Here is a 19,911-nt window from a genome sequence, read left to right as displayed (position 1 = left end):
ACGTCCATGTGGTCAGCCAAACAGCAAGGTTACTTTTCATAAGCAATCAGACTCTGCAATCTCAATCTCTTGAAAATCAACTGAAGCCATTCTTCTATGATTAACCATGAAATGCACTGGACAAAGAGGCAGCTTCCGGCTAAACTACAAGTCTGGTCATGTCAATGTACTATGGAAAGAATGAAATTGACAGTAAAAAGTACTGAAACAAAAATCAATATGAACCAATTGCTGATTTCCGGTTATGGCTGTATTTTCCAATAAAGTACCATCTCAGTGCATATAAATAATTCTACAATTCTTTAGAAAGCCCTTCTGTTTCTTATTCACTTTCCAATTTTTTTAATAAAAATCTTTAGCCAACAAATGTAAAGTCACGTTAACTGGGCATAAAACAAAAATTAAACAGATATACACCACATGCAAAAATACTTCACAGGCTATCAGCTGGAACTAAAAGCACATGTCAACTGTGGCTCAGTAGGTAGCACTCTCAAGCCCCACTCCAAAGACTTGGGCACATAATCTAGGCTGACACTCCAGTGCAGCACTGAGGGAGTACTGCTCTATCGGAGGAGCCGTTTTTCAGATGAGACTTTAAACCGAGGCACCGTCTGCCCTGTCATGTGGGTGTAAAAGATCCCATGGCATTATTTCGAAGAACAACAGGGCAATTCTCCCCATGTCAATATTTATCCCTCAACCAACATCACTAAAACAGATGATCTGGTCATTATCACATTACTGTTTGCGGGACCTTGCTGTGCGCAAATTGGCTGCCGCATTTCCTACATTTCAATAGTGACTACACTTCAAAAGTACTTCATCGACTATAAAGCGCTTTAGGCCGTCACGAGGTCACGAAAGGCGCTATATAAATGCAAGTTTTTATTTATTTATTTATACCTACACTATCAGGCTATCATGTTGCGAGAGGTTTAATCTCCTCGTGTTGCTCTCCCATTTTACACCCAAGAATTGGGAACTATCTCTGTACCGGTGCTAGGCCTCGCTTTTATATGGAGACCCAGAGTGCAAACACATGGACCCAACTTCCAACATTTACATAACTGAAACTAACTCCCTTACCAGATGGCACAACTGTAGACCGACTGCCTCTAAGAAGATTGGATCACTTACCATGCACAGTTGCATCTGATAGATATTTTGTCATTGAAAGCAACCCAGTTGTATAGAGGATACAAGAGAGTCTATAACAATTTACTCAATGTGCATCTTAGATGAAGTCACCTCCATCTCAGGCAGTCCTTTTACACTCTTTACTTTACGGAATGTACGTAAGTGTTTTGAGTGCATAATAAAAATGACATTTCAACTTCAGAAAATGACATATCAGGGCAAGGCTCACAAAAGTATTTTAAAATGTTTTTTCAACATAATCAACTGAATCTTTTAGTAGGTATTCCAAGCATGCACACAAAAAGGATTGCTGCAGTGAATAATTGGATCAACAAATATTATACATTACATATATAAATAACTCCAACGTTCACACCATGTGTCATATAAAATTATATTATCCAGTGCCAAATTATGTACATGTATTTCAAGTTGTAAATTACCATCTTGCTAAAAATGAGGCACTTTTTCTATCCAGGTTATGACCAACCCTGGCTCAGTGGTAGTACTCTCGCCCGAGTCAGGAGGTCAGAATTATGTGTTCAAGACTCACTCCAGAGACTTGTACACATAATATATGACACTGCAGTGCAGTACTGATGGAATGTTGCATTTATGAAGGTGCCATTAAACCAAGGTCCCGTCATGCCTGCTGAGATGGAAGTGATGGATCCCATGGCAGTACTCAACAAAGGAATTCTCTGGTTGTTCCTGAAACAGATTACTTGGTCATCTATCTCATTGCTGTTTGTCAGACCTAGCAGTGAGCAAATTGGCTGCCACGTTTGCCTATATTACACTTTGAATACACTTCAAAAGTAATTCACTGGCTCTAAAGCGCTTTGGGATGCCCTGAGGATGTGAAAAGTGCAAGTTCTTTAACATTAGAAATAAAAACAGAAAACGCTGGAGCTACATAGACTATGACATTTCGGGTGTGTCCCCTTCATCAGACTGAACACTTAGTGACCAACATTTAATGTCTATATTTGTGAAGCTGAGTTTATTTATAGGAAGCTACTAAAAAGGGCACAAGTAACCAGCTGAAAGCATTTTGTTTTGAAACAAAAATATAGTAAGATCCAACCCACACTCAACCTCAATTAAAGCACAATATAGTTAAACTAAAACTCTAGCAATGTCATATCTAGACCTCGCCAAGATAAGGAGCGGATGCCCACGATAGCCAGAATGAGGGAGTTACCATGGTTACAACTCGCACTCACTGAGCAAGCAGAGTCGCTCTTTAGGTGCTTTTACTATACAGACATCCAGCCGGCAGTAGGCAACAACACCTTGCATTTATATAGCGCCTTTAACGTAGTAAAACGTCCCAAGGCGCTTCACAGGAGCGTTATTAAACAAAATTTGACACCGAGCCACATAAGGAGATAATAGGACAAGTGACCAAAAGCTTGGTCAAAGAGGTAAGTTTTAAGGAGCGTCTTAAAGGAGAAGAAAGAGGTAAAGAGGCGGAGAGGTTTTGGGAGGAAATTCCAGAGCTTAGGGCCTAGGCAGCTGAAAGCACGGCCAGCAATGGTGGAGCGATGAAAATCGGGGATGTGCAAGAGGCCAGAATTGGAGGAGTGCAGAGATCTCGGACGATTGTAGGGATAGAGGAGGTTACAGAGATAAGGAGAGACGAGGCCATGGAGGGATTTGAAAACAAGAATGAGAATTTTTAAATCGAGGTGTTGCTGGACCGGGAGCCAACGTATGTCAGCGAGCGCAGGGGTGATGAGTGAACGGAACTTGGTGTGAGTTAGGATACGGGCAGCAGAGTTTTGGATGGGCAATTTCCCCTCCGCAGTGTAAATGACCCAATATTCTGGAACAAACTGCCTCGTAGATCCAATGAAAATGTGGGTATACTAATGTATCACTGCCTTAAAATTGCTGTGTCAAAAGAAGAGATTAGTTCTTGAAGGAGAACAAATTCACATCAGTAATAGGACAAGCAGTTGTGCAACAGCTGTGGTCTCAGTGCACTGTGATAACAATTTCATTGGGACTATTTTTGAAATGTAGACACAACAGATGATTACCATATTTCCCACACACCACAGACAATAACAGACACCAAGAACACCAAGCACCATCTCTACGACCAGGCAGACTGGGAAACTAGGTAAAAGCCTGCAAATTTATTTTTAAAATCTGTTTACACTTTACTCTCCCCGACTCCAAGCCTATTTATCCTACGCTAAGCTTGTTCTTTTCTCTCTTGTATTACTCGTTTCACTTCCTACATTTCCTTTTATTTACTCCACACCTGCTTAGCTATTTAATTTGTTTTGTGTCTCGTTGTCATCCTGTCAAAGCCATAGAATAGTGGACACAAATGCCCCTTCCAGAGTAGGTGAGCAAGCTGTAATGCCCCAATTGCTGCCCTGGCTGGAATCAGCTAACCTAGTACAGATCAGGAATCAAATCTGGGCCCTTGTACCATCTTTTTTAATGATGAATGAATTAACACAACCAATTTCAAATGAAAGAATGGAAAGTCCTTTCTCATTTTACTATGGCTTATATTTTAACTTTGCACTGTACTGCATTTGTCAACTATACAAACTGCACAGAAACTAAACAGTTAGCACTGTATCTTCACAGAGCAAAGTATACAATGTCCCCTTCATTAATCTTTGTAAACAATTTTACAACACCAAGTTATAGTCCAACGATTTTATTTGAAATTTACAAGCTTTCGGAGGCTTCCTCCTTCCTCAGGTAAATGTCACATTTACCTGAGGAAGGAGGAAGCCTCCGAAAGCTTGTAAATTTCAAATAAAATCGTTGGACTATAACTTGGTGTTGTAAAATTGTTTACAATTGTCAACCCCAGTCCATCACCGACATCTCCACTTCATTAATCTTAGCATTGTAGGGGAACGAGGGGACTTCACTATACTCATTTTCAAGGCACTTAAATGCAATCCACAGGACAATATACCGCAATTCAATACTTCAAGCAATGAATTTCTTTTACAGTTTAAAGCTCAAGGTTTTTGTTCATCTTATGACAATACGAATCCCTCCTTTATCCCAGTACATTTTCTCCCATTTGGCCATCATTTCAACATAAAATGTATCAGCAGTCTCGCCTCTGAGTCAGAAGGTTGTGGGTGCAAATCCCACTCCAGAGACTTGAGCACAAAATCCACGCTGACACTTCATAGAATTTTTAAAGCACACAAGCAGCCCATTCAGCCCAACTGGTCTGTGCCAGTGTTTATGCTCCACGCAAGCCTCCTGCCACACAACTTCATCTAACCCTATCAACATTTCTTTCTATTCCTTTCTCCTGCATGTACTTATCTAGCTTCCCCTTAAATACATCTATGGCTATTTGCTTCAGCTACTCCATGTAGTAGCAAGTTCCACATTCTAACCACAAATCTGCATAAAGAAGTTTATCCTAAATTCCTCATTGGATTTATTAGTGACTATCTTATATTTATGACCCCTAGTTTTGGACTCCCCCATAAGTGGAAACATCTCCTCTACATCTACCAACTCTCCCCACCCCAAGCGAAGGAGCAGCCCCCACTCTCCCACCTCCACTTCACTCTCCTGATCCCGTTATCCCCACTTCTCCCAATTTCCTGACCCCCCCTATTACCCCCTCTCCGCACTCTCACGATCCTCCATTATCTTAACCATTAACCAGTCTCTCCACACCCCCCCCATTTCCCCTGTTACCCCAGCGCTCTCCCCCCCCCAGTTATCCCAGCTCTCTTCCCCCCACCCCCCAGTTATCCCAGCTCTCTTCCCCCCCCCCCCAGTTATCCCAGCTCTCTTCCCCCCCCCCCAGTTATCCCAGCTCTCTTCCCCCCCCCCCCCCAGTTATCCCAGCTCTCTTCCCCCCCCCCAGTTATCCCAGCTCTCTTCCCCCCCCCCCAGTTATCCCAGCTCTCTTCCCCCCCCCCCCCGTTACCCCAGCTCTCTTCCCCCCCCCCCCCGTTACCCCGGCTCTCTTCCCCCCCCCCCCCCCAGTTATCCCAGCTCTCTTCCCCCCACCCCCCAGTTACCCCAGCTCTCTCTCCCCCCCCCCAGTTACCCTGCTCTCCCCCCCCCCCCCCAGTTACCCTGCTCTCTCTCCCCCCCCCCCCCCAGTTACCCTGCTCTCTCTCCCCCCCCCCCCCAGTTACCCTGCTCTCTCTCCCCCCCCCCCCCAGTTACCCTGCTCTGTTACCCCACACTCCCCGTTCCCCCCTCACCCCCGGGTTCCTTCCCCCCCGAGTTCCTTTCCCCCCCACGGTTCCCCCGTTAGCCCCCTCTCTCCCGGTTTCCCCCCACTCTCCCCGTTCCCCCCCATCCCCCCCCCTCTCTCTCTCTCTCTCTCTCTTTCCCCCCTCGGTTCCCCCCCCCCCCGGGTTCCTTTCCTTCCCCCCCCCCCCCCCGGGTTCCTCCCCCCCCCCCGGTTCCTTCCCCCCCCCCCGGTTCCCCCCCGGTTCCCCCATTAGCCCCCTTCCCCCCCCCCGGTTCCCCCGTTAGCCCCCTCTCTCCCCCCATTCCCCCGGTGTTCTCCCCCCCCTATTCCCCCGGTGTTTCTTCCCCCCCCCCATTCCCCCGGTGTTTCTCCCCCCCCCCCCCATTCCCCCGGTGTTTCTCCCCCCCCCCCCATTCCCCCGGTGTTTCTCCCCCCCCCCCCCATTCCCCCGGTGTTTCTCCCCCCCCCCCCATTCCCCCGGTGTTTCTCCCCCCCCCCCCCATTCCCCCGGTGTTTCCCCCCCCATTCCCCCGGTGTTTCCCCCCCCCCCCGGTGTTTCCCCCCCTATTCCCCCGGTGTTTCCCCCATTCCCCCGGTGTTTCTCCCCATTCCCCCCCCCCCCATTCCCCCGGTGTTTCTCTCCCCCCCCCCCCCATTCCCCCGGTGTTTCTCCCCCCCCCCATTCCCCCGGTGTTTCTCCCCCCCCCCCCCCCATTCCCCCGGTGTTTCTCCCCCCCCCCCCCATTCCCCCGGTGTTTCCCCCCCTATTCCCCCGGTGTTTCCCCCATTCCCCCGGTGTTTCCCCCCCTATTCCCCCCGGTGTTTCTCCCCATTCCCCCCGGTGTTTCTCCCCCCCATTCCCCCGGTGTTTCTCCCCCCCCTATTCCCCCAATGTTTCCCCCCCCCTATTCCCCCAATGTTTCCCCCCCCCCCTATTCCCCCAATGTTTCCCCCCCCCCCTATTCCCCCAATGTTTCCCCCCCCCCCTATTCCCCCAATGTTTCCCCCCTCTCCCCCCGGTGTTTCTCCCCCCCCTCTCCCCCCGGTGTTTCTCCCCCCCCTATTCCCCCGGTGTTTCTCCCCCCCCTATTCCCCCGGTGTTTCCCCCCCCCCTATTCCCCCGGTGTTTCCCCCCCCCCCATTCCCCCGGTGTTTCTCCCCCCCCTATTCCCCCGGTGTTTCCCCCCCCCGGTGTTTCTCCCCCCCCTATTCCCCCGGTGTTTCTCCCCCCCCTATTCCCCCGGTGTTTCTCCCCCCCCCCTATTCCCCCGGTGTTTCTCCCCCCCCCCCTATTCCCCCGGTGTTTCTCCCCCCCCCCCTATTCCCCCGGTGTTTCTCCCCCCCCCCCTATTCCCCCGGTGTTTCTCCCCCCCCCCCTATTCCCCCGGTGTTTCTCCCCCCCCCCCTATTCCCCCGGTGTTTCTCCCCCCCCCCCTATTCCCCCGGTGTTTCTCCCCCCCCCCCTATTCCCCCGGTGTTTCTCCCCCCCCCCCTATTCCCCCGGTGTTTCTCCCCCCCCCCTATTCCCCCGGTGTTTCTCCCCCCCCTATTCCCCCGGTGTTTCCCCCCCCCGGTGTTTCTCCCCCCCCTATTCCCCCGGTGTTTCTCCCCCCCCTATTCGCCCGGTGTTTCTCCCCCCCCTATTCCCCCGGTGTTCCCCCCCGGTGTTTCCCCCTATTCCCCCCGGTGTTTCCCCCCTATTCCCCCGGTGTTCCCCCCCGGTGTTTCCCCCCTATTCCCCCGGTGTTCTCCCCCCGGTGTTTCCCCCCTCTCCCCCCGGTGTTCTCCCCCTCTCCCCCCGGTGTTCTCCCCCGGTGTTTCCCCCCTCTCCCCCCGGTGTTTCTCCCCCCTCTCCCCCCGGTGTTTCTCCCCCCTCTCCCCCCGGTGTTTCTCCCCCCTCTCCCCCCGGTGTTTCTCCCCCGGTGTTTCTCCCCCCGGTGTTCTCCCCCTATTCCCCCCTATCCCCCCCGGTTTTTCCCCTTTTACCTCACTCCCGTCGCCTATAATTTTTTCCTTCAGACGATACGAACGCGCGCCGCCGGCAAACAAACAGCTCCGCACGGCGGCCGCGCCGGGCCAGAAAGTACGGAGCGGCGCAAACGCACAACTCAAAACTCAACCCAGCCACAAGCTTAAGGTACCAAGCACATCGGCATAACAGACTCTCACCAAGTCTTAATGATTTTTTTTTGCCTGTGCTGCTTTATTTTTCTCGTACTGTCCATCGAAATTAGCTGTTCAACTGTCGCTTAGTTACATCTTAATGAACGCAGCTACCTAAACTGGAAAGTTCTTTATGTCTGGATAGCTTGCTTGAAAGTAGAAAATCCCAACTCCAAGGTACACATGTACAGTTCCAACTTGAATCAAACTTTATTAAACAATGACTTGTATTTATATAGCGTCTTTAACATAGAAAAATGTCTCAGGGCACTCCACAGAAACATAAGGCAAAGAAATATTAGGAGAGGGGACCAAAAACTTCGTCAAAGAGGTGGGTTCTAAGGAGGGTCCTAAAAGAGGAAAGGAAGGTGGAACAGCAAAGGGGTTTAGGAAGGGAATTCTAGGATGTGGGGTCTATGAGGCTGAAGGCACGGCCATCCCAATGATGGCGCAAAGGAAATGGGGCAATGCAGAAGAGGCTAGAGATAGAGGAAGATAGTGTTCAGGAGGGAGGGATGCATATCTAAATTATATATAAAAGCAGATTTTCTGTGGTGTTGCGCTCAATGAATCGGCAGTTCTATAAGAATAGAAATATTATGGCAAGTAGTATTACCAGGGACACTGACTTACCAACACTGAGGGCAGCCCTGGGATCTGGAAGCACTGGAAAGGGGGCCCAGCATCTTGCAGTACTGGGATGGGGTCTCAAGGTCTAACGGTATTTTGAGAGTCTGGAAGAACTGCGACAGGTGTTTCAGGAATACTGGAGAAAGAAGTTGGGATTTGGGGCCATTAAGGAGAAAGAGATTGCAGAATCTGGAAGCAGTGGGGTTGGTTCCAAGATTAGGGAACACTGGGATTGTGGCCTAGGAGTTATTGAGCACGGGGATCTGGAAGTGGGGGAGAAGTCTGGGAAAGGGAGTTTTGGGGTCCAACACAGAGTTGCCAGGGTCTCCAGGAATTGAAGATTAATCTCCAGGACACTCTGCGAGCAACACCAGGAGAAAAATCATAGGGGCATTAAAAAACTATTGTGTGTTTTTTTCATTCTCTTTGAACACTTCTGTTTATTGGTTATAAAATATTGGAGATGGGAAAAAAAGATGTTTGACTGACAATCAAGAATAATCCAATTGGGTAATGAAGAGTCTTTTAGTTTCCCAATTGGTGTGGGAAGGCAGGGCGCCGCATCCAATGGCAGGAGCATAGGGGCAGTTGGAGGCACAAGGTCATGTGAAGAAACCTCCAGGAATACATTTAACCAGAGTTCGCAACCTTAGTCCAGTAGATCTGAACAAATGGTTCTGGAGCACTGAGGGAGCAGAGTCCACCAGTAGTGGGCCTCAGCTTGCCACAAAAGTCTAGGCTATTTTTTACCTCACGACAGCTAAGGGAGAGCTTTCAATCACATCTGTGCCTTCCAGGCATGTACTATTTACTGACTTTCCCAGCACGCAATGTATCCATTGAGCATGTCCTGTTGGCAGAATTTCCCAACATTTCATCTGTACTTCAGCAGGGTTTGAAGAGTAGAAGGCGCAGCTGTCAATCACCAACCTGTCAGTCTTTTACAAAGAAAAACAGCTTTTATCACAGGCACTGAAGATTATGAGAATCAAACTAATCAGATCATCTGGAAATCAGAACTGGGGCCTGTCAGAACCAAATAGGTTGGAGGACAGGATGGAACCAATCAGATATTATCATCTCCCAATTATTTTTTGTGTTCAAACTAGAGGCAAAAATAATTAAATGAATTGTTGGTATCTGAGAGTCCCTGTTACAGGTATGTTTATTTAGTGGACAGGAAAGGATTTGTCTTTATATAGCACCTTTCATAGTCTCAGGACGTTCTAAAGCATTTTAAAGCCAATCAAGTACTTTTTGAAGTGGTTTGAAGTAGTCACTGTTGTAATATAGGGAAAAAATAGTGTTTGCCCCCAAAGAAGTTATAAACAAGAAATAATTTGCTAAAATGCAGCTTCTAAAACCCTTTTATATTCCTCAAAAGGAACTTTCTGGGACATGTCTGATTATTGTTTTATGTGAATGTTTATTTTCTTCAATATTGATCACAGATTTGGTTTAGATAAGGTGGATGCTCCCAAGCATGAATGTATGAATTATCTTTATTTGGCAATTCCTGTCACTTGACTTGAGGAAGTGCTGAGGTTTAGAAATAGAATATAGAGTAGGGTCAAAGTGAAGATACATTTAACTAAATTAAAAAGCCACTGAGATTCATTCATAATTGTAGTAGGCTCTAAAATGGTAATAAATGTACCAAATCAGGTATCAAGAATCAAAATGTTCTAGGGTGTTGTGCCCCCATAGAAAATAATACTTATAACTGCAGCACTCACATCCCCCTTTAATAATTTCTAAATCACCACTGCTGCTGATTGTGCTTTTCGGTACTGCAATTCGATACACCTGCAGCATAGGTTATATCAAGCCCATGTCTCCTTTGCACTATCAGTCTACCCGGCCTCTCATCTTCCACTCTTCATAAACTTCCAAAACTCTGCTGCCTGTATCCTAACTCGCATCAAGTCCCGTTCACCCGTCACCCCTGTGCTTGCTGACCTGCATTGGCTCCCGGTCTACCAACAACTCAAATTTAAAATTCTCATCTTTTGTTCCAATCCCTCCATGAATCTCACCCCTCCCTATCTCTGTAACCTCCTCCAGACCTACAAGCTTCCGAGAACTCTGCATTCCTCCAATTCTGGCCTCTTGTGCATTCCAGACTTCCTTTGCCCCAACATTGGCAGCCATGTCTTCAGCTGTCTAGGCCCTAAGCACTGGAGTTTGTTCCATAAGGCTCTCCGCCTCTCTACCTCTCTCTCCTCCTTTAAAATGTCCTTAAAACCTACCTCTCACCTGTTCTAATATCCCCTTCTTTGGCTTGGTATCATTTTTTTTTGTTTGATTACGCTCCAGTGAAATTGAGATTTCCCTGTGTCCATGCGTAAAACCAAGCTTGTCAGTTGTCTCATGACCAACTAGTTACTATCCTCCTTGGGGGACGATGCCATGCGTCATAATGGATGTTTAGCCTGCAGATGGAAGCTTAACCTGGAGATGGAACTTTGGAACTGATTCAATTTTCTGTGGTAGATTTGGCAATCCAATCCCCAAGCCAGGAGTGCCTCAGGTACTCCAGGGCTCGGTTGGTGATTGACCATCCAACCTGCCTCACTAAAGGGAACTGGAGGGGTAGACCTGTCACTGGAAGCTGGGTCCGTCTCATTCATCCCGTATAACCTCATAAGCCAATACCCTAATGGGTAGGGTTCAACTGACTGGTCAAGCCACACGAAGCATAACACAGCCCTTTGCTGATAGACTCCCCGTTGAGCTCCCTGTTGCTTAGTCGGGTAAACTCTAATAAAACCCCTTTACTCACTGGGGTTCCTAAGCCTTGACTCTTGCCAAGTTATGCCTAAGCTCTCTGGATTTTTGGGTAAGTGTGCTGAGCTTCTGCAGAGAAATAGTTCACATAGCGGGCAACCAGAAACTCTACCTGTGCTGATTTCTCAACAGTTTAGCCTGGAGACTTTAACAACAGTGATGGGTTCATCCGCGTGGCAAAGACCTGGCCAACCAAAAATAATAGTTTTAAAGTGGCATTATATTTTCACCATAGGTTACCATAGTTACCACAGCGACTGCAGTACATGATGTAAATTAGCATTGCCATAATGATATAGTGTCATTATGTTTGAGAAATGAGAAAAATTATAAACCGAGTCGAGAAATGAAACTAATTAATTGAGGAGAATGTTTGGATTACAAAGACGGGTTATTATACAGCTAGTTGCAGAAAAACGTTAACCAAACTTGTTTCATTATTAAAGAAAAGAAAATATAGCAACATTCTTGACCTCAGGAAGTCACAAAATGTTTCACAGCCAATGAAGCATTTTTAAAATGTAGTCACTGTTGTAATGTAGGGAAATGTGGCAGCCAATTTGCGCACAGCAAGATCCCACAAACAGCAATGAATAAATGACCAGTTAATGTGCTTTAGTGGTGTTGGTTGAAAGGTGAAGATTGGCCAGGATTTTACGCGAAAGCGGACATTACATCCACTGCGGTGCTAACATTCCCCGTCATCAGTATGTCATCTATTGCAAACTGAATGTCTGATCCTCTGAAGATGGGTCTTTTTTTGCTCATTTTTTCCTTCTTTTCTTGAAGCTGCGTGTCGACAGGCTATTCAACCTTGGGAGGGGCCCAGGAAAACTGATCTTGTTCTCACCCGACATCCACACTTGTGCACTTTCCAGCAGGAGTCACTGAATGGTGGTGAGGAGCGGCAAGCCTGTTTTATTTTTCTCTCCCCGTCCTATTTCAGTGCCTGGCCTCAGGGCTACTGGGGGAGACCATGGGCACGATTTTAACTTTGAAGTCCGGGGGCGGTGGGGGCAAACAAAATTGCCGGGATTTCCGGAGCGGGAAGGAATCCTGGCTCCAACCCGCCGAAAAACACGCATGACTCAGACCCATCTGGGTGCATGCGATTCACGAACCCAGAAGTCCCGCCTGCAATTGAAGCCTGTGGGACGATATTTAAAGCAGGAATTAAAGTACTTAAACTTGTTGAAATCATCATTAATCTTGTTATTCATGCTGGGTAACAATCTCAATGCTGCCTCAACCTGTTTCCTGTGCTGAGTGACGCATGCCATGGGAATCAGGGCGGGTTGCAGCCGGCGGCCATTTGGTCATTTAAATGCCTGTTTGACGGATGGGGATAAAAGGTGAGTTATTGCAGCAGGGCACTCAGTTCTCTCAGACAAACTTTTGGCTGGGAGATCTTTGTGTTTAGACTGAAAATTCTTGGTTCACACTCAGAATTGTTCTGTTTACACAGATTTACCTACTTTTTGGACCCCCTCAAATTGACTACATCAGAATGGGGGGTGTGATGGCTGCATTCACGAGTACATCCAAGGAGGAGGAACATCACCATCCTCCCCAGGCACGGCATGCACTTCTGCCCCTTGCAACTCCTCAACACAGAGATGCGCCACAGGGACCTGCACAAGAGCAGAGAGGGGAACAACAGAGGGAGCGACGTCGCAGGAGGCACTACCCTCGTGAGAGGGTCTACAGACAGAGGCTCAGCTTCCTGGACCTCTCTGAGGAGCAGTGCCTACAGAGGCTGAGAGTGAGTCGCCAGGTGGTCGCAGACATCTGCAGCCTCCTTCGTGCCGAGCTGCTCCCGGCTGGGCCTGGCAGCATCTCATTACCTGTCGCTGTTAAAGTGACCACTGCCCTCAACAACTCCGCCTCCGGATCATTCCGGGACGCCACCAGTCATATCGACGGGGTCTCTCAGTCGTCTGCCCACAATGCATAAGACAGGTCACTGACGGTTTGTCTCGCAGGGCGTCCCACTATGTCAACTTCCCCATGGACAACCTCAGCCAGACGGAGAGGGCAGTGGGATTCCACTCTGTGGCTGGCTTCCCACAGGTACAGAGTGCAATTGATTGCACACGTAGCAATCCGAGCACCTCCACACGAGCCAGGAGTGTTCATCAACAGGAAGGGATATCACTCCATCAATGCTCAGCTCATTTGTGACCACTGCAAAAGATTCCTTCCCGTGTGTGTGAGATTCCCTGGCAGCTGCCATGATTCATTCATTCTGAGGGAATCCAACATCCCGGCCCTGTTCCACGCACCAAACAGCCTTCAGGGCTGGCTCCTCGGGGACAAGAGCTACCCCCTGCACACGTGGCTCATGACACCTCTGAGGAACCCCATCAGCGAGGAACAGCGTTGATACGATGACAGTCACATCGCCATCAGGTCTGTCACTGAACATGCGATAGGACTGCTGAAGATGCGATTTTGGTGCCTCGATCGTTCTGGGGGAGCGTTTCAATACGCACCAGCGAGAGTGGGTCGAATTATAGTAGTGTGTTGTGTCCTGCACAACATGGCGCAACAGAGAGAGTTACCGGTTGAGGAGGTCCCATCCACATCTGCCATCGACATTGAGGAGCATCAGGAGGAGGAGGAGCAGCAGCAGGAGGAGGAGGAACCCATTGGCAGAGCAGCGGCTCACCTGGCTGCTCGTGAGGCCAGGGAGTCACTAATATTTGAACGATTCTGATAAGGACATCTGCAAAGTGAGGATAGTCCAGTCCTCACACCACCTGGAAAGAGCAGCGCCAACACCATCCCCTCCCCCTGCACAAAACAGTCCTGCAACTACACATACACGCACTGTAACTGCACCCACTGAGTGGCATCAAGTCTCACCGTTCATGATAAAGCACATGAAAGGGCGCTATCACAAAAGGCACTCAAAAATGGGCAAGATGTGGCAGTAGTGGTGAGAATGCTAACATGTAATGTGAATTTACAAAAACCAAATAGAAATGAAAAACGTGACAGTCTGTCAAACACCCTTCATGATCACAAAACCTTAGCCTTTTGCTTCCTACTACTTCTACGTGCTGCATCCCGTGTGGCTGCAGCAGAGGTAGTGGCGGGTTGCTCTTGTTCATGCCCTGACTGATTAGATGCTTTGGGCCTATGTCCTCTGGGTTTTGGAGCCCGTGAGGGCCCCACCAAAGACTGCTCCACCTGCACCTGTGCAGGGGCAGACTCGGCCACCTGGAGAGGAGGCAGCATTGTGGGTACTGGTTGGGGGCAACGCGTGATACTTGGGAGCGCTTTGAGTGGTGTCCCCACTTCCATGTCCTCTTTCGCCATCATCCCTCTCCTGATCCAGGTCCACATCACTCCTACCACCCTGCTGGACAAGTTTGAAGGACATGTGTGATGCCTTGGAAGCCCACCTGTAAAGTTTCTGTCTGCCTGTTTAAGGCGGCAGAATGTTGTTCACCCTGAGTCCAAACGACCGTTGTTAGGGCCCGAATGGACTCATTTGTGAGCCGTGCTTGTAGCTCAATGGAGGCTAGCCTTCCCTCCATCGCAGACATTCCCGCACTTACCTGTGCCACCAGTCTATAATGCAGGAGTTGGACTCCTCCATCCTCTGCGCTATTGTGGAGAGTGCGCATGGCACCTGCTCCAGTACCTCGCAAATGTTTTGCTGCCCCTCGATCATTCTCCTTTTAAAGGATGGCCCCCAGCATTCAGCATCTGAGTCCAGTTGAGCAGAGCTTAGAGAGGAGTGCTCCCACCAATGCGGACTCTCCACAGCTGCCCCTGCCACCAGTGTCTGCTCCTGCTCATTTGTGTGTGGTGACTCACCAGGTGCCAACCCAACTAACTGAGTACTAGGACCCACTGAGGTGTGAGTATCTGCGCTGGTGGATGGCTCGCTAAGATGTGACGGTGCACCCTCGGAGGCCGGAAGCTTCTCTGAGGAATCGCCCTTTCCCGTCACTTTGGTCGCTGAAGTGCCTGGAAGAGAACAGAAGGCAATATTAAGAATGACCACAGATGTGTAATGTTGCGATGAGCATACTGAGGTGTTCAACATGCCAATCATTGTTAACATCTATTCATGTTGTGCGTGATGAATGTTAAAGTTGTGTCACCAGATGTTTGTGGGGTGCCAGTCTCGGCATCCCCAACAACCAGGCATTCCAGCGTCTGGCTGATCTGCAGGGCCTCCTCTTCAACCTCTGTGAGGGCCACTATTTATTGTGGCCCCCCTCCAGTCCTCGCCCTTTCCCGTGCATTTTGCGTTCTCTTCTACAAGGGGAGAAAGTACAGATGTGTGAGTGAGTGAGGGTGAAGTGGTCAGCTGGTGATTCCATTGCTTTGGGTGAGGCTGACCATGAAAGAGGTGCACCAGAGGGTGAGTATCAGAGAGAGACATCACATTGGATCAGGATTGGGGTGAGTGGCAAATGGGGAGGTGAGGAAGTGAAGGTGTGAGGACGGATGTGACAGAGTAGGCTTGGCAGGGCAGAATATGAGGGGGGGTGATGTGCACCACGGAATGCAGGAGAATCAGTAAATGTACTCACTTTTGCTGATCTAGTTAGGTCACTGAAGCACTTCCTGCACTGGACCTAAGAGTGGGATATGTTGCTGCTGCTGGTGACCTCCTCTGCTGCCTCGAGCCAGGCCTTCTTGGTAGCAGAGGCAGGGCGTTTCCTCCTGTCCGCCGCGTACAGTGTTTCCCTCCTCCTCCTCCTCACCCCGGCCAGCAGCAGCTCAAGTGAGACGTCACTAAATTGTGGAGCTGGCTTGCCCCTCTGCTGCTCCGTTACGCCTGCTTGCTTCTTTGTCCAGCAAAAGCCATTGATGCTGTGGCCCTTTAAATACAGACACCCCAGCTGACAGCAGGTCATGCGGGTGCGCAGTCCGCCTGCTGGGCACCATTCAGACGCCAAACCCGGAAGCCACGTTAAGGGCTATCAATTAGGTCGCGATCCCGTGGGGAACGGTAAGGATTTATTTTTTGGGTTTGCCGCGCGCCCATTGATCCTCCCACTGCCATCCCACCGTCTTATTAAAATCGTGCCCCATCTGATTGGAGACTTTCTGGGCTGTATGGCAGGTAGAGCATTTTTCAGACCTTCCAACTCACCCTCATTTGGAGGGTAACACCCTTCTTTCTGTACAGTATACGTGGACAGATTTTAGTATTTAGTTTAGTAGTTTATATTCTATAATAATAAATTAAGGCTCTGTTATAAAGCAAAACTTCTGGGGTCTAAGGCAATGACCATCTCCAACAAGACAGAGTCTAACCACCTCCCCTTGACATTCAACGGCATTACCATCGCCGAATCCCCCACCATCAACATCCTGGGGGTCACCATTGACCAGAAACTTAACTGGACTAGCCATGTAAATACTGTGGCTACGAGAGCAGGTCAGAGGCTGGGTATTCTGCGGCGAGTGACTCACCTCCTGACTCCCCAAAGCCTTTCCACCATCTACAAGGCACAAGTCAGGAGTGTGATGGAATACTCTCCACTTGCCTGGATGAGTGCAGCTCCAACAACACTCAAGAAGCTCGACACCATCCAAGATAAAGCAGCCCGCTTGATTGGCACCCCATCCACCACCCTAAACATTCACTCCCTTCACCACCGGCGCACTGTGGCTGCAGTGTGCACCATCCACAGGATGCACTGCAGCAACTCGCCAAGGCTTCTTCGACAGCACCTCCCAAACCCACGACCTCTACCACCTAGAAGGACAAGGACAGCAGGCGCATGGGAACAACACCACCTGCACGTTCCCCTCCAAGTCACACACCATCCCGACTTGGAAATATATCGCCGTTCCTTCATTGTCGCTGGGTCAAAATCCTGGAACTCCCTTCCTAACAGCAATGTGGGAGAACCGTCACCACACGGACTGCAGCGGTTCAAGAAGGCGGTTCACCACCACCTTCTCGAGGGCAATTAGGGATGGGCAATAAATGCCGGCCTTGCCAGCGACGCCCACATCCCGTGAACGAATAAAAAAATTTTTAAAAAAGTTAGGGTTACCAACTCAGGTTGGGCATATTTCTGGAGGTTTCATCACATGACCTCCGGCCTCCAACCGCTCCGCGCCACCCCCCCTCGTTCTCGCCATTCGTTGCTCAACATGTCCATCATCACGGTGCCCCGCCTTCCCATGACAGGAAAGCAAACAGACTTTTCGTTACCCGAGTGGATGATTCTCTACTGTCGGGCAAACAGCCTTTTTTACCCCAAAGATTAAATGAATGAATGCATTTTTATAATGAATAATTGAAAGTGTTCGAAAAAATTTTTTTTAAAAAAACAATTTTTTTCTAATGCCCCTACGATTTTTCTGTTGGGTTGCTCGCAGCAGTGTCCAGGAAATGAATCTTTAATTCCTGGAGACTCCAGGGCAATCCTGGAGAGATGGCAGCTCTAAAAGTGCCCTTTGAATGCCCAGCAAATGTGGCTACACCTGCACCTCATGTAGGGGTTGCCAACCCTCCAGGATTGTCCTGGAGTCTCCATGAATGAAACATTAATCTCCAGGACACTGTTGCAAGCAACCTGGGAGACGAACCATAGGGGCATTAAAACAAAGTTTTCTTTTCATTTTCTTTCGACACTTTCGTTTATTAGTTATAAAAATACTGAAGATGGGGAAAAAGGCTGTTTTGCTGGGTGGAGGTGGGAGGTCATGGGGTGAAACCTCGAGGGACACCTAACCTCATGCCTTTGGGACTTGTCAGAGACTATAGTATATGAAAATGTGCTTAGGCTGAGAGGTCTGATAAACACAATGGACCATCAGGGAAGCATTAAAATATAACCTTAACAATCTGATGCCTCTAATACTTGCAAAATACTAAATACAAACTGGTAAAATCTTAAATTGTCACTTTGTACCAAATCCCTGCTCTGATGCACCTACAGGGGGCAGCAAACAGCCAACAACCCACATCAGTCCCTTCTGACACCTCTTGGCCCTTTCTGCCCTTGTTGGTGGGAGTCTGAGTTTGCACCACCGTGTGGGAGGAGGAGGAAACTACAGGCAGGGGTAAATATCACGTGATAAGAACGGCCCAATCAGTAGCCCCGATGCCTCAGTGACCGTTGTTCCGGACCAGCGCGCAGTCAACCAAACTTGGACGTCAGGGCGTAAGTCCCGCCTTCTCTTAACGGTGATTGGATGAAAGGGTCGGCGACGCGCTTCATTCCCGATTGTGATTGGAGAGTGACCCCGTCAGTCATCCCAGCAGCGCTGTGCAGTTAGGTTGCGGGGGGGCGGGTGATGCGGCGGCTGAAGTGAGGGAAAGATTGGGAACTCCGAGCGGCCCAGCCCTTCCCCAGCCATGGAGTTCGATGCCGCCGCCGCCGCGGGGTGTGTGCTCTCCTGGGGCCTGATGGCGATCGCCTTTGGCTCAATTCTGATTGCGGCTTGGAAACTCGGGTTGATGCACCGGCTCCTCTACCGGGTAAGGGTCAGGTCGGGGCGGGCGGCCCCCGCGCCGGGTAAAGTTCAGGGAGGGGACGGGCGCCCACCGACCGACCGACCGGGTAAAGGTCAGGGGGTGAGCGCCCCCCCCCCCCGCCGGGTAAAGGTCAGGGGGTGAGTGCCCCCGCCCCCCTCCCCGCCGGGTAAAGGTCAGGGGGTGAGTGCCCCCCCCCCCCGGCCGGGTCAAGGTCAGGGGGTGAGTGCCCCCCCCCCCCCCCCGCCGGGTAAAGGTCAGGGGGTGAGTGCCCCCCCCCCCCCCCCCCGCCGGGTAAAGGTCAGGGGGTGAGTGCCCCCCCCCCCGCCGGGTAAAGGTCAGGGGGTGAGTGCCCCCCCCCCCCGCCGGGTAAAGGTCAGGGGGTGAGTGCCCCCCCCCCCTGCCGGGTAAAGGTCAGGGGGTGAGTGCCCCCCCCCCCCCCCCCCCGCCGGGTAAAGGTCAGGGGGTGAGTGCCCCCCCCCCCCCCCCCGCCGGGTAAAGGTCAGGGGGTGAGTGCCCCCCCCCCCCCCCCGCCGGGTAAAGGTCAGGGGGTGAGTGCCCCCCCCCCCCCCGCCGGGTAAAAGTCAAGGGGTGAGTGCCCCCCCCTTGCTGGGTAAAGGTCAGGGACATGGACACAGGGGGAGGTGTTGGGCACTGTGACTCTTGCCCAGGAGAGGCTGGCAATGCACATCTGTGCTTCATGTTGCATATTGAAAGTGTGCTGCACATAAGAATTGAGGCTATTTCAGTGGGTGTGTGACATGTTCCTATGATTCTCTGGGCAGGTGGAAGCTACAAGCCCCAGACATGGTGGCGAGAGAGTAGCAGAAGTGTTAAAGGCTCATGGTGTGAAGTACATCTTTACTTTGGTGGGCGGACACATCTCGCCCATCCTCGTCGCTTGTGAGAAGATTGGGATCCGTGTGGTAGACACGCGGCATGAAGTTACAGCTGTATTTGCTGCTGATGCGGTGGCCAGACTTTCAGGTAATGAGGTCCAGTAACTGTAGGTACTTGCTCGCTGTGCAGAAACATGGGGTACCACTCACTTAGCCCAGGCTCAGAGGAATCCCCTGATTGCACCAATATGGTGCTTCTAATGCTTGTGGGTTCTCTGATGAACTTCCTAATTTAGTGTTTAATGTACGGTCAGGTTTATGATTTTTGATCTTCATTGGAATGAGAGGGTTCTCCTATGAGGAGAGATTGAGTAGAATGGGCCTATACTCTCTGGAGTTTAGAAGAATGAGAGGTGATCTCATTGAAAATTATAAGATTCTGAGAGGGCTTGACCGTGTGGAGGCTGAGAGGCTGCTTCCCCTGGCTGGAGAGTATAGAACTAGGGGATATAGTCTCAGGATAAGGGGTCGGTCATTTAGGATTGAGATGAGGAGCAATTTCTTCATTCAGGGTTGTGAATCTTTGGAATTCTCTACCTCAGGGAGCTGTGGATGCTCAGTCATTGAGTATATTCAAGACTGAGCTCGATAGATTTTTGGACTCTAGGGGAATCAAGGGAGATGGA

The 19,911-nt window shown here is 50.0% G+C and overlaps 2 protein-coding genes across 3 annotated transcripts in view; one reads left to right on the top strand and one right to left on the bottom strand.

Annotated features, from left to right (window-relative positions):
- Positions 1–7,439, bottom strand: part of fam118b (family with sequence similarity 118 member B) — a 49,870-nt gene extending 42,431 nt beyond the window's left edge. The window contains exon 1 of one of the 2 annotated variants that reach the window (XM_067971085.1): positions 7,337–7,439. The gene's annotated coding sequence lies outside the window, so the exon portion shown is untranslated. The remainder of the gene's footprint in view (positions 1–7,336) is intronic. The other variant, XM_067971086.1, reaches the window with a different exon arrangement.
- Positions 7,440–18,175: 10,736 nt separating this feature from the next.
- Positions 18,176–19,911, top strand: part of ilvbl (ilvB (bacterial acetolactate synthase)-like) — a 32,973-nt gene continuing 31,237 nt past the window's right edge. The window contains exons 1-2 of the mRNA XM_067971081.1: positions 18,176–18,392; positions 19,172–19,373. Of these exons, the coding sequence (XP_067827182.1) occupies positions 18,270–18,392; positions 19,172–19,373 (325 nt within the window). The 5' untranslated portion in view covers positions 18,176–18,269. The remainder of the gene's footprint in view (positions 18,393–19,171; positions 19,374–19,911) is intronic.

The sequence above is a fragment of the Heptranchias perlo genome, chromosome 33, assembly GCF_035084215.1.
Source record: "Heptranchias perlo isolate sHepPer1 chromosome 33, sHepPer1.hap1, whole genome shotgun sequence".
Taxonomy (NCBI): domain Eukaryota; kingdom Metazoa; phylum Chordata; class Chondrichthyes; order Hexanchiformes; family Hexanchidae; genus Heptranchias; species Heptranchias perlo.
This window is presented reverse-complemented; position numbering and strand designations above follow the sequence as displayed.